The sequence below is a fragment of the Amblyomma mixtum genome, chromosome 2 (assembly GCF_055824585.1).
Source record: "Amblyomma mixtum isolate Tamu chromosome 2, ASM5582458v1, whole genome shotgun sequence".
Lineage (NCBI taxonomy): Eukaryota > Metazoa > Arthropoda > Arachnida > Ixodida > Ixodidae > Amblyomma > Amblyomma mixtum.
In genome coordinates this window covers 20163167-20177526 of record NC_143013.1, presented here as the reverse complement: position 1 = coordinate 20177526, position 14360 = coordinate 20163167, and the positions used below count along the sequence as shown (strand labels likewise).

Here is a 14360-nt window from a genome sequence, read left to right as displayed (position 1 = left end):
GCTTCCTGACAGATGGAACCTGTTCTCCTACTTATGCTGCAGATGTCAGTATAATTTCATATCTTTTAGATGAATCTGGCAAGTAACATCACAAGGTGCTAAAATTTTTACAGAACCAAGCCATATGCTACCCATTTCCAATTCTGCAAAGTTGAGTGCACCGGGGTTCACAGTAATGCAATCACTATAAAAATAGACATGTCTCATATATCAAGCAATTATGATGATCCTTTCACAATGCTAAAGCCAGAGTTTTTTATACCTTGAAGAGCAGTATAAATTTGAACAAAAAGCACTCTCACATTTCTTCCCAGCCTACCTGTCTCTTCCTTTTAGCAGAGTCTATAATGGCACCTATTGTGTCCCAGGGGTTTAACTCTTTCCTCAACATGAGAAAAATGAGCATTTTTTGCAAGTTCAGTTTATTATTTTTGATTAAATAATTTATGTTAGTTGCATTAGCATGCAGCACATCAGAATGAAATAAACAACTGTATTCTTTGATGGTATGCGTTTCAGGTAGAAATATTAGCCAGTAATATGAAATTTAATTGGATACAAACTTCGGTGAAAATTATGGTATATATTTATGACGTTAGGGAGTAGCATGGAAACAAAAATATTACAGAAATTCTGAATATCCAGTAATATTGCTGTTTTATTGCAAAATCTTTCAATGCCCTGACTTGCTAATGCTTTGAGCTACAAAATAAATATTTGCTGCCTCATAAAAAGCAGCTATCTTGGAAGTGTTTTTTCTCTAAATCTTTTGATCAGAAAGTACAAGCACATCCGGCAGCTTTAATGTTCTTCTGAATGATAGACAGTAAAAGAGTACATGCGGAATTGTTATCCATAGAAAAATTGCAAAATATAAGAATCTAATGAAGGTGACAGAGAAACTTGGAAAGAAATGCGAATATTATGTAACAAAAAATTAGCTAATATGTGTCATGTGCACAGAAATGTCTAAATTAAAGTAAATAAAGGTTATGCACAAAAATGAGATGTACCCTGATAATGTTTTCAGCTACAAAAGAGAACTTCCACTAACCAAGGCACACATGTAACTGCGTGAAACAGCTCCTTAATGTTGAAAGACTCGTGCAGACATCGAACAAGCACAGAAGAGCCATAGAATGCCTTGTAGACATTCACCTCAAAAGAAAAAGATCAGAAAATAATCTGGCATTGGACATAACGGCATTGTACATTGCGCCTGCGCACTTGTGGCCTTTTTTGCGAGTACTCAGATTTATTTCGAGGTTGTTTGCTCAGGATTAGCATCCAGAGATACTTATTTGTGTGGACTGTAATCTTATTGCCGCTGTTGAAAAATAAGAGCCCAATAATGTTACATCTCTTAACTTGTCTGCTTCACCGCACAGGTGCTATTGGCTTTACTGTACAGCGACATGCGGGCAGGGGGAGGGGGGAAGGGGGGGGGGGGGTACAGTTCGTTTTTTTGGCAGAACAGCTGTACGTCTAGAGATAGCGGTACCAAATTTTGCCCACATAATGTAGACAGATGGCAAATAATGGCTACACTACTTAGGTGGCACAAAGAACTAGTACAGTGGTAGCATTTAGAGAACAATGTTCCCCAGTGGACAGAAGTTGATGTTTTGGGCATGTTTCTTGAGGTATTTATCGTCAAAACTAAAACCAGACTAGTATCTTGAATTATCCTGATGCTCACTGCTGCTACTAGCATTAAAAAAAATTGTGACAGCCAAAAAAACAATAAAACCGAGGTGGTTTGCAAGATGTTCCAGGTATAGGAGAGTTTTCTATGTGCACTAAGAAAAGTTGCACACCACCCTCCAAAATTCCTGCGCCAAAATTCACGACTTCATGCCAGAGTTGCAAATTGCTTCAAAACTGAAAGTTGACTTCTTGGACTACGTAACTGAGAGCGTAAGAAGCCAGAAAGTTCATTGGTAGCATTGAAGTAGCACACAGTATTTATGAGTCACCAGTGTACAGTATGGAAAGAGTTAAACATTTTCACTGGCCATTAGTTTTCCCACTTGAACAAGCTAGTGCTTCAGCTTCTGTTTATCTTTCTTGCTGTCTGTGGGTCAGTCATTCTTTTATTTTGTTTGTTCTTCTGTCACAGCTTTATGGCACCGCCGCTGATGCACCATCTCTACATGTGTACAGGCGCGGCCATAAGTAAACGGAGCATACTATTGCGTTCAAAGTGCAATCACGCTTTCTCCATTGGAAATGAAGACGTGTTGTCTGTCTACAAGAAAGCCCACCAACCTCCGCTACCAGCATGCGCGCGCCACTGCTGGAAATTTCAATTAGGTGACGCGTGAAAAATATTCAAAGACAGTTGCGCGCTCCGTTTACTTTTGTCCGCGCCTGTACATACATCATTTTCACGCCACTCTGTCATGTGATGTGCTCTCTCGCTATGCCATTGTAATAGCAGCGTTTTAGTATTTTGTAATACATGCACCGCTCCCATAACCAGCTCCCTTTGAGTACAAAATGTACACCTTTCACACCACAGGGAGGATGTGAAATGTAGGCTCATGGTGTAAGGTCATGCCTGTCCTTCCAGGGATGAACGGAAGAAAGAAACTCTGCTGGCAGAGATTTGTTTCGGTATGTGAGAGGCAGCGCTTAAGCATATGTGCAGCTTGACTGCTCAATAACAACACTTGTATTTCTTTTGCTATAGAGTCTAATACCGTACAGGGAAGCAGAACAAATCTTCAGGCTCAAAAGGCCTTTGAGGCGGGAAAGACACTTGAGCCAATGCTCATTATATAACTTCACTGTGACACTTCTGCGTTGTTCTTGAAAGTTTGCTGATGGATTGAACTTTCAAGAACCATGCAGATGTGTCACTGTGAAGTTACATAATGCGCATTTTGGCTGATAAATAAAAACAGGTATAAATGCCTTTCCTGCCTCAAAAGGCCTTTGAACTTCAAGATTCACTGTGCTTTCCTATAAGGTGTTAGACTCTATAGTAGTAGAAATACAACCTTAACTTCCTGCCGAACCTGGTTGATCAAAACCTCTACCGAAAGCTGTTCACCGAAGGCTTCCCTGGAAGAACACTGATGCACTACGTTCTCACCAGAATAAAAGTAGACAGCAGGCATCGTTTACCGGAAGGAACACCAGCGCCAGTGCTTGACACTAAGGGAGAGCTAACTCATCCACAAGGGATCTTTTTAAACAAAGTCATTGCAAACGCAGCGTATACCCCTTACATAATTCCCAAGTGATCTCTTGCCAGACACAAAACACCATTGCACAAAAGATGCGCCCACTGGCAAGAACACTAGAGCAGATCTGCAATATCTAATATGGACTTGTCCGTCTTTCTCACGGAGTATAGATACAAAATTCAGCACATACCACTTGGCATGGCCATGGCAGACAAAATACGATCAAGCGCTGTAGCACAACATGCCATTTCGGCATATGGTAGTGAGAGCAGCCTGCTTCAAGTAGTGTAAAAAGGGAAAACTAACTTAAGGCACGCAGCAGTGAAGACCATGAAAACCACCTACTAGAAGTTGCCTCTGCACATATAGCCGCCATCCCTCCTTATTCCCCAACAGCGGCCGAGAGCCACCCTCCCTTGCAATAAAGCCTTCATTCATTCATTCATTTCATTCCATTTCATTCCTGAAAGTAATAAATGTGCTCAGTATGAAGCAGCCTGTAGATTTGGGTCGAAATTTGTACGACCAACGTGATTGATGTTCCTCACTAATTGCTTTTTCTTTCATGGGTGAACTCATTCCATGGCATTTTGCCTCACTGATATGGAAGTTTATTTTGAATTGGTACATGAAAGACCTACAAATTGAGATTGTTACCAGGGGCAGATTTTGGGCAGCTCCCAAAGAACATTTGTCAGGTCGGTCAAAATGCTTTACCAAACTATGGGAGAAGAGGTTTGTTATGGGCATTGAATGCAAAGGAACGGTATTCAGGACACTTCGTTGTAGGGAATGGCAGAAAATAGAAAATCATCAAAATTTAGGCACCCGCAAAAGTGATGGAGATGCTATGAGAACTGCCCTCAAGTTGGCAAAGTTAGGGAAAGTCTGCTATGTAAGCAGCATGACACAGACGAAGGCACTGCATTGTCCAGTGCTTCGATGCAGTTCTTGCACTTAATATGGACTTGCTGCAACAATGCCCGCACGTGTGCTTTGCCTCTTTACTGGTGTGTGTGTTCCACAGAAGTGACCACTTCACTCAGGACAAAACATTTGATAACAGGCCTTTCGTGCTGCAGTCCTGTTAATTTGCGAAGCAGATATGAGTCATTTTACAGCACATGCCTGCTAAATAATTGCATACTTTTCCTTTGATAGCTGCAGGATTTAATATTAATGCAAGAAATAAACCTGTGAAAGTCATGACGAACAAAACCATACTCTTAGGCACCCAGTGTTATCAGCTATGATATAAGTGCAATGAAGGAGAGCAAGGTTGCAGTGCAAGATGACAAAAAGGCCTTACTGGGCAGATATGGGCAAAGGGAAGCACGAGGTTCTTCACTGTCAAGCTTTGCTGTATATAAATAACTTCCGATAATCCTCTGTGGAATCTTTGTGCATATGTTTAAGCACTCGCCACTTTTTTGCTTCAGCTTCATTAGTATATGGCGTGTTGTATCAGACACCACAGAAATAATACACTATTATTGATCAGCATCGTTGCCTAAGAGGGTTTATAGGGGTTTAACATCCCATAGGGACTCGGGCTATGAGGTACGCCATTGTAAAGGGCTCCGGAAATTTCAACCACCTGGGGTTCTTTGACGTGCACTGACATCGCACAGTACACGGGCTTTTTCTCCAATGAGTAAGCTGGTGCGAAATGTATGCTTTGTTCATAATTTTTTTAGCTTTTGAAAGAATGAACACATGAGTTATTTGGCCTAGGTCTTCATAATTTTTACATGGGTATCATTTTTAAGACCAGTATGATAGCACCATAACTTGGTGAAAACAAATCTCCTTGGTATCAGTATAACTTTCTGAAATGGGTTTATCCAGGTGAATTTTTCTGTTACCTGATCTTGGTCCTAAAAGTGACTTTGCACAACCCATGCCAGAATGCAAGGTGTCCTACAAACCTTTCCATTGGGCAAGGGACACGTTAAAACATCTCTCTAGACTACACACAACAGCGCAGCGAGCCATATGGGAATGTCCAGGAAGCCCTTCGTGGAAAAGTTTATAAGCTTGGAACAGGCATAAGATTCCATGTGCTTCCGTTTCAATATTTTACGAAGTTTGCAAGAATGTCTGTAGGTTTTCATTTGTTAACATATGTTTCAAATCATGCCCTCACTGGATGTTCGTGGTTTGTTAATGGTTTACAACTCATTCACTACTAAGGAGCTACGCCACAGCTAACGCAAGCAATGATAAAGTGGACATGGGATTCCTAAAAACAGAGAACTGTTGCAAACTGTTTTACTGAAGGCTCAAGGAAACCACCAACAGCAAAAGCTTGCAGAAGGGCCAAAATTCTGTAACAAGACAATTGCCCAATGTCTTTTATTTTTATACAACTGTGCTTTTTATGATGACTATGCACAACCGTGAAAAGTCAAACAGCACACTGTAGGCATAAAAATTTGACACCTTGAGGTCAGCCAGCACAGTTCGTTAATGCATTTGTACACTTCACAGACTCGAGCATATCTCTCAGCCTGCAGCGATCTGTTTTATAACGCTTAAGTGCAGCACTACCGCTTTTTACTCATTGCAGCCTTTTTCTTTCGCAAGTCCTTCTTCATGCGCGGATCAACTACCTTAAACCGACCCTTGACCCCAGGAGGTCGCCGCACTTTGCGTCCAGAAGCTTTTTTGGCCACGAGATACGTCACCTTCTTGTCGTCTTTCTTGCCTAAGACCTTCTTGTAGATGGCTCGTATCTGCTGTGCCTTTTCAGCATCAGTCATGTCTAGCTTCTCTGTGATGGTTTCAGCCCTCTTTCGGGCCTTCTCAAGCTTACGTGCAGCACGCAACTTCTTTCGAGCCTTTGCTTCTGCTACCTTCTTGATAGGCCGTGCATTAACAGCCTTCATTTGTGCCCTGTACTCTGCCACCATTTCAGCAGTTTCGGGCATCAACTTTTTACTGTGCTTCTTTTCTTCCTCTACAAACCACTTCGGAAGGTCATCGTCATTGAACGTATACCTATTATACCCAGCATCAATGATGTCACGTTTTGCTTTCTGTGACTGAATCATCATAGTGCCAATAGCTAATCCTTCTGGATCCAACTTCACTCTTTTCTGTTTCTTTTTTGGGGGCTCATCACTGGCTTTTGTTGTGCTCCTTATCTTCTTTGACCCACCACTTGGTACTGTCACACCTTTAGTGGTAGCATCTGTCTGGACTTCATCTGCAAATTTAACCTTTTTCACTGCTTCTCTTGAGTTACTTATTTTCTGCTTTTCTTCAGATACCTTTGAAGGTGTCCCCTTGTTTTTTTCTTTCCCCTCAGACATCATCTCCAGCTCCAACAGTTCCTCTTCATCATCCATGTCAGCAAAAACCTCTTTTTCAAACCACATTTTTCCCATTTCCTTTCGCTTGTTTTTAAGACTGCCATATGCAACATCAACCATCAAAGGGTTCTCATCATCCTCAGGCACATTGTCTTCTACGTCATCATTTTCTCCGTCATCAGCATCTCCTTCAACGTCGCTCTCAAACTCCAATTCTTCGTGCTCGTCGTCATCAGAGTCATCACCTTCTTCGCCGTCATTCCCCCTCTCTTCTTCAGCATACCAATCTTCGTTGATGGCATTCTTCTTGTAGGAAACAAGCTTCCTGCGATGGTCAGGATCCTCATCATCATCTTCGAGAGGCTGCACAGGGTCAAGTGCAGCAACATCAACTTCACCAACACTTGACAGCTGTTTCTCATTCTTGATGGCCTTGAGCTTGAACAGCTCCAGATCTTCTTCTACAATGGCCTGGTCATTCTTCAGGACCATCTGCAAATTCATGCGATCTTTCAATTTCTTCCTCTGCTTCATTACTTTTTTCTTTTTCTTCTTCAACTCCTTGGCACGTTCAGCTGACATTTCCTCCGCATGCTTCAGAAGCTGAAGCTCCTCATCATCTGGGTCATCTTCTTCAACTTCCTCCAGACCTGCTTCTTCAGTTTCCCCACTTTCCTTCTTGCTCTTTTCTTCAAGCCATGCCTTCAACTTCTTCCTCCACGTCAACAGGTTTTTTATGTCCCCGCGTCCTAGAACCTTTATGTCCTTGCAACACTCTTTGATTTCCTGCGTCGTGAGTGGATGCGCCAGCACCTCTTTATCGTCGATCACTATCTCGCTGCACTGGCCCAGCACTTCTAGATGGTTCTCGCACTTGAGGAATTCCATTACCGGCACCGTATGGTACAGGGTGTAATCGTTTTCGGGGTAACCCTCGGCCTTTGGTTTCTGCTTCTCGGGATGCGCCGGATTCAGCTTGTTTACCTCACCAGTGTCGACGTCACTGAAAAGGTGGGCCGGATCCAGGAACCTAGGGTCGATCTTGTCGGGCGCGATGTATGACTGACAGACGACGAATATTTCTGCGGACTCGTGACGCGATGCCTGCGGCTTGGTAGCAGAGATCTTCTTGAAGAGCTTCTTCAGCACCCACATCAAGGCTTGATAGTCCTTGGAACGAAACACTTTCGTGATGAACCAACCTCCCTTGTTGAGGAACTCGGTAGCCAGCCTGACGGCATGGAGCGTGAGCACATTTTGACCGTAAGCGTCGTGAACCCAACTCTTGCCAACATTCGGTGCACCGTCGTTGAGTACTATGTCAGCCTTCCATGTCTTCAGTTCCTTCTTGAGTTTTGTCCGGCAGCTGCCAGAGGTGATGTCATCCTGGATCGCAATGACGTTGGGAATGGGCTTGATGGGCACAAGATCGACGCCAATAATGACGCTGGACACTGGCATGTACTTTTGAGCAACTTGAAGCCATCCTCCGGGCGCTGCGCAGAGATCGATCAGTACGCGAGACCGCTGCAGGAACTCGAACTTGCGGTTCAACTGGATGAGCTTGAACGCAGCTCTGGACCGAAATCCTGTTTCCTTGGCCAAATGGTAAAACTTGTCCCTGCGCTGCTTTCCTGTCTTCGTTTTCTTCCCCATTTTCGTACACACAAAGCGCGACTTCCCACGTGCGCGAATGTATGCGACGCTGGCGCACTGCTTTGACCAGCCTTGACTTCGTTTCAGGCTAGTGTTGGCTACGTCATACTACGTCGCGAAGCCGTCAAGCTTTTCAAACTTTTGACAGTAAAAAAATGTGCACTACTTACTCAGCTTTTTAAATGTAAATTCGGCAAATTAAAATAACTTATATCACCCTGATTTTTTTTACGCGCGTTTTTAGAATACGATAAAGCAGGGTGTGTCGGCCGTAAAAGATCGTAAAAGGTGCTGTGAGGAGAAGTAGACGTGCACCTCATGGCCGATTGAAATTATGTGAATGTAATGTTGATTTAAAACCAGCCGTTCGTTGCTCTGTCAGTGTACAGAAATTTAGTCTGTGATGGCCATTAGGTGTCATTACTCACCGTAGTTTGTGAGAAACAGCCGCTGATTATTTATCTCTCTGTACTTCCACGTTCCACAACTCGAGCGATGTCGCCCATGAAATTTCTTTCCCTTTCGCAAAGACTGTGCAGCCCTCTGCGTTCACCGCAGTACGCTCCACTATTACTGCCTGAGAGGTGTCAACACACTCATCCATTAGCTGCGAAAGTGTTCAACATATTCCGCGTGTACGAAGACGTTGTCGGGCTTACCGAAGTGAAGGCAGCGCAAACCAAGGTGTTGGAGGTAAGCCGGCAGTATGTGCATAATAGCGTGGTATAAACTATTCTATCCGCATCGAAATGTATTGCTCGCGTGTGGTTTTGTTTGACTGAGGATGTTGTCTGTGTGTGGTTTTGAATGACTCAATTTCAGCTTACTGAATGGCATTATGCAAGCTTGTGTGTTTTTGTTTTGCTAGGCTGAACAGAAGTTTGTGACGACTCAAGAACAGCGGAGGGAGAAGCAACAACGAATTTTGCAGCTTCAAAGCCAGCTGAAGGAAATTCACGCAGAGCTGGACAAAACTCACCGGGGTGAAGATCGCTACCTTAGCCTGATAACCCAGGTACGTGTGCTGTTTATTTGATGAATGTGCAGTCGTATGTAGATCTGCAGCTACGAAGGCTCGAAGAAACCCCCACTGCAGCTTTACATTGAAGACATGGCGCTCCAAAACTTACTGCATGTCACAGGCCAGTTGCTATGAGATTCACTGCACCACCATATATCCCAAGCTTCATTTAATGTGACAGTATTTCGTTGTGCAGGCTTTTGATCAAGCAGGTATATTATCTGCAATGGCAAGCATGGGGTACGAGATCTTAGCATTGTATACAATTAGCTTGAGAAATAAGCCCGAGTCCAAGATGTGCCTACGTATTCTGCAGTGCCAGTGCACGTTAAAGCACCTCAGGTGGTCAAAAAAGCCAATGTACAGCTTCGGGACAACCTCATATACAATACCTGTGCCAAAACATATGACGGAAAGCTCATTGTATGTTCACTTTATAAAAAACTGCATGCCACATTTTTAGTAGTTGCCCCCTTAGTTGTTCACTTCAACCCTTCTTCACAGGAACATGCTGTCATCAAAGAAGAGCGCTCCTTGCTCGAGCAGTTCAAGAGTTTGGAAAAGGCAGAGAGAGACTACTTTGCGTCTCTTTCCCTGGCACTTCGCGAGAGTCACGAGAAAGAGCGTGCCCAAGGAGAGCGCACAAAGTACTGGTCCATCATTGGCTCCATTTGTGGTGCCGTCATTGGCATCATTGGTGCTACTGTCAACAACCGGATACGGCTGAACCAACTCAGGGACCTCGTGGAACGATCATCCAGTCAGCCCGAAGTGCAGCGCTTGGTCTACAGCCTCTCGGACGAATTCAAACGACACAGAGACCAGATTGTAGAATTTGTGGGTGATATCAGACAACTGCTTGGTGCTGCTCCAGTAGTCGCTGCTACGAACCGCGTGGCCACTGCAGCTGTGCTACCCATGGCTATGACAAAAGCCGAAGACAAGGCTGCGCCTGATTCAGAACTTGAACTTCAGATGCGGGAAGTGGTACTATTGGTGAAAGAGCAGCGACAGCTTCTGGAGAGGGAGACAAAAGAGATAAAGGCCCTACTAGCTGCTGAGAGGGCTTTGGAAGAAGCTGAAGGAGACTACAAGCGCGCTGCAGTGTATATTGGTGAAGATGTGAAAGATATAGTGGCAGACTCGCAGAGACAGTTGGAGTGGAAGATGAAGATAAACTCGCTTGCCATGGTGGCACTAGTATACGGTGCGCTTGCAGTGACTGTCCCATTGTTGGCTGCTTTCTTCAAGGGCTCTTGATAAACAAGACTACCTTTGTAAGCCTATTGCATATACATTGTTAAGTGACTACTTCACGCTGCCATTGTATTCAGCGGACCAGTTTTGCTTTGAAGTAATGAGTTCGCAATATGTTGATTTCATTAACAGGAAAGCTGCTTTCAAGCATGGTAGCATTGACCGCTTTGTGCAGATGTTCACCTCCATAGTTCCTGTGAAGAGCAGTGAAGAAACTAGTTTAACACGTTCACTGTGGCAGTGGTTTTTCAGAGCCCTAATGCTTGCGCGTTATGACCCACCGGTGGGCCACCCTTAAATTTTCTTGGGTGCGGTAGGACTCCCCCCCCCCAGTGAGCCTACAGCGAAGCAGACTTATTGGAACCGACAATAGGTTGCAATATCAACCTGGCATGTGTGTTTTTTTTTTTTTTTTCAGGCTATTCGATAAGCCTGATCTTTCCTACGGTGTCATTGCACCATTCAGTGTCCGTGCCGCACAACATGGATACACAATGTAACCCACCGGTGATCCACAACGCAGCGAACGTGTTAATGTGTACCTAGACTGTGTGGCAGCATTAGTCTAATTTGCCTTAGTGCTTGTGAGTGGCTGTGGATAGTCTAGTTTCCACCGCGCAGTTTCTGTGTCTGCTAGGTGGCACAGATATAATGCTTTAGCCCGGTGTTATGTTGATCAATGAAGCTGAATGTATTGCAGAATGCGCTTCATTCCTTAAAGGGGCCCAGAAACACAATCTTAGTTAACTGTTTTGCCTGTTGATTGCATACAGTGAGTTATAATGGTGCTATTAGCGTCGGTAATACCGCATATATTCCGTTTTTTAATATTTTAATGTCCTCCCAAAAACAACTTCATGGCTCTCATGGTGTCGCCACACAGTGGCGGGTTTTTAGCAGCGGATATGACATCACTTGGCGCGAGCTTGGTGATCGTACAAACAGTAAATATACTGCAAATTGTGTGAATAAATAGAGACACATTTTGTCACCTGTCTGCGTTTTATATTAGATCAACAAAAACAACTTGTTTGTCTTAGATAAGAGCCGTGCAAAGCAAGTAAAATAAAAATACACCACCAGGGGCGCTCTTGCATGGAAACGACGCTGCCAGTCTCAGCAAGAACGAGTTACAGAGAGCAGGCAACCATGGAGTACAAACTTCCGCGACGTGCTCTGGCTCGCTGTTTTGATTGGTTGCGCCAGGTGCCGTCATTGGGAGAGCGAAATAGGAGTGGGAAGCCCCGCCAAAATCGAGTTGAGGGCAGCGTTTTGTTTGCTTGTATTTTGAAATTTCTTCACTGAATAACTCCCGTTCCTGTGCATCGATTCCTGTAATTCTTTTTAGGTCAGCATCTGTGTGACATAAAGAACCCACCTGAAGTATAGCCGGTATCCCCCCAAGCAGTGTTTCGCAGCCCCTTTAAATCTTGTTACCCTTTGTTGCCTAAATGTGCACCTGCTAGTTTTCAAATACGCAGTCTATTTTTGTGCACGTGTATTATTTAAAACAGGTTTAATCTACAGATAAACCTCTCTCGACAATAAACATTAGATAATTATTTATATGAACAAATGGTAGCAGGAGTGCAACGAAGGTTATATTTTAAGGGGGCCTATTTGCCTCGAATTTTTCTTGAATAAATGCTGTGTACTTTTACAGCACTCATTTGCATACTGTTGTGAACTGTAGCAGTAATTTCTAGCAGCTGTCATGGTACAAAGAATTAGTAACTTCTAGGGGTGTGCAAACAGTACATTTTCAAAACCAAATCCAATACGTATAGACGCTTTACAGCGGCTTATCATGGGGGCTGCCATCTTTGATCACGTGATCACGCCGCCATTACTCGCCTCCTGACCGCTCGGCGCGCGCCTCGTCGCGAAGGCTGCTGCGTCTGACGGTTCGGTTCCGACAGGCAGTGTTCCGGCTGATACGGTTGTAAAGGAGAGGGAAGACGAAACTATGGTTTGGCCAAAGCTTGGAAGGATATGTGAGAACCTTGATTTGAACACTGCAGGCGTGAAAACGCGATCGTATTTCATGTCGCGGAGAGCCGCTGAGCTCTCCGCCTCTTCGAGCCAACGGACGGATCGCCTGAATGCTTGTCTTTGGATGCGCTGAAGGCTCTGCTTAATGTTTTTTTATTGTTATTATATAAAACGGCAAGGTTTAATGTTCTTGCGGCCTTACAGGCTGTTGTCCTATTCTGTACCTGCATGCAGACACTGCTCTAAAACGCTCACATGCACATCGTATGCATTTGTTTGCAACCTAGCTGTTAACGGTGCTTAGGAAACCTGAAATATTTCCTACTGGTTGATTAAACATATAAAAGCGACAAAAATAAATAGACACACAAAGGTTGACTATCATGGTAGCAGTACCATGCATCAAGCAGCCTTCACAAGCTGGCGTGCAATCGTTTCGAAGGATTCCGCGATATAATTGTTATAACGCGCGCATGGCCACGCGTTCATGCTGGACGAATTGCACAGTAATGTCAGCCTCATATAAAAAATTTTGGTACACGACGCTCGATATGCGGACATGGAAATGCTCGTGGAACTCTTTGGTTGTAATTAATCAGCTTCACTCTGAGCGTGCGGAGTCACTTTTAGTGACTGTCTCGCATGGACCGCGAGCAAGTGACAACCGCCCGGCACCGCAGCCGTAAACCAAATGCTGTAATCCGAACACGGTCCACGAAAACCGCGCTACTTGGAGCGAAATTCAACAGTAGCACCAAGACGGCGTGTAATACACGGACTGACGGTAAGCGTTGTCGGCTCGCATGGCTGTGCAGTGCATAATAAACAGCAGGCGTATGAAGGAGCGTAAGTCGTCTTTTTTTTTTTTCGTTCCTAATTCGGCCTCGGGCGCTCGTTTTACTAATGGTCACGGACCATAACTTACGATCAATGCGGTCTCAGCACAGTGCACAACAACTGAAAGCACGCCGTCATGGTTTAGGTGGCGGAACAGCTTCTTCATGCGGCTGTGTTGTGCACTTACCCTCGCAGATTTTCCAATATCGAAACCTTTCTTTATTAGCTATCTAGCGCTGGCGAACGTGTTTGTTACATTCGCCCGTTCGGAAAGGGTGCATGGCGAACGGGCGCGAACATTGGCATTACCTCCTTGTGCAGTTCGGTTTCGTGAAGCTCGCAAACGACCGCATCCCGCACCTTTAACTCTCTGTCCCAATTCTTGCAATCCACAACCGAGCATGTGTTTCCTCTGCCTTTTCACATCGTAGAAAAAACACATTCCGCAACCACCCGCGAAATTTCCACTGCTGACTCGAGGCGTACACGCCGGCGACTTACGAGGCCAGTAATGGTGCCGTGTTCCGAGCGCACGCGTGGCGCCATCTGGTCTCAAACGGAAGAACTGCGCGCTGTAAACGGTCTACGTATAGTGCAGCTTTGCTACTGCATTGAATAGAAATAGTGCAGCTAGCAACCAAATTGAATATCAGTCAAACCTTTTTACAAATATTCGTTACTTGTGTGAATGCAAAACAATTAATTGTGAGAAACAGCAAATTGGTAGCAGCGGCACCGTGGTACTGTGGTGTAACTTGTGGAGTTTTAGCTGTGGCTGTGAAAAGACACAGCACTGATCTCCACTAGGGTGCACACAATATGTTAATACTGTGGCCATAATGTTATACAAAATACATTTTGCTACTGATGGTGGCAGCAAATGAACTAGCACTACATCTCGGTAGATGAGATGAACAAACTAAGTATGAGTCATGGCTTCCGAATCTGGGCATCAAGGCAGGGACTGAACCGAACCTGCCTGAGCCCTGCTGTGTCACCCAATTGTGCAGGCCATGTATGAGTATTCTGAACAGCACCACAAAAAGGGAATGCCTCACTGTGGTTGACCGTCAATCCGAACGATCACAGCAG

The 14360-nt window shown here is 44.4% G+C and overlaps 2 protein-coding genes across 2 annotated transcripts; one reads left to right on the top strand and one right to left on the bottom strand.

Moving 5' to 3' along the window:
* Window positions 1-5532: 5532 nt before the first annotated feature.
* LOC149358605 (pre-rRNA 2'-O-ribose RNA methyltransferase FTSJ3) lies at window positions 5533-8246 on the bottom strand. The gene has a single exon (XM_089570730.1). The coding sequence runs from the start codon at window positions 8159-8161 to the stop codon at window positions 5738-5740; it is 2424 nt and encodes an 807-aa protein (XP_089426856.1). The 5' UTR covers window positions 8162-8246; the 3' UTR covers window positions 5533-5737.
* A 149-nt stretch (window positions 8247-8395) lies between these two features.
* LOC149358604 (mitochondrial potassium channel-like) lies at window positions 8396-10463 on the top strand. Its single transcript, XM_089570731.1, has 3 exons — window positions 8396-8854; window positions 9030-9176; window positions 9687-10463. Exons 1-3 carry the CDS (start codon window positions 8657-8659, stop codon window positions 10440-10442), a joined length of 1101 nt encoding a protein of 366 aa, XP_089426857.1. The 5' UTR covers window positions 8396-8656; the 3' UTR covers window positions 10443-10463.
* Window positions 10464-14360: the final 3897 nt, after the last annotated feature.

Coding starts and splice junctions, on each gene's coding strand:
- LOC149358605 (XM_089570730.1), bottom strand. CDS start 8,161: ATGGGGAAGAAAACGAAGACAGGAAAGCAGCGCAGGGACAAGTTTTAC.
- LOC149358604 (XM_089570731.1), top strand. CDS start 8,657: ATGTCGCCCATGAAATTTCTTTCCCTTTCGCAAAGACTGTGCAGCCCT. Junction 8,855..9,029: donor CGCAAACCAAGGTGTTGGAG/GTAAGCCGGCAG, acceptor TTGTTTTGCTAG/GCTGAACAGAAGTTTGTGAC. Junction 9,177..9,686: donor ACCTTAGCCTGATAACCCAG/GTACGTGTGCTG, acceptor CCTTCTTCACAG/GAACATGCTGTCATCAAAGA.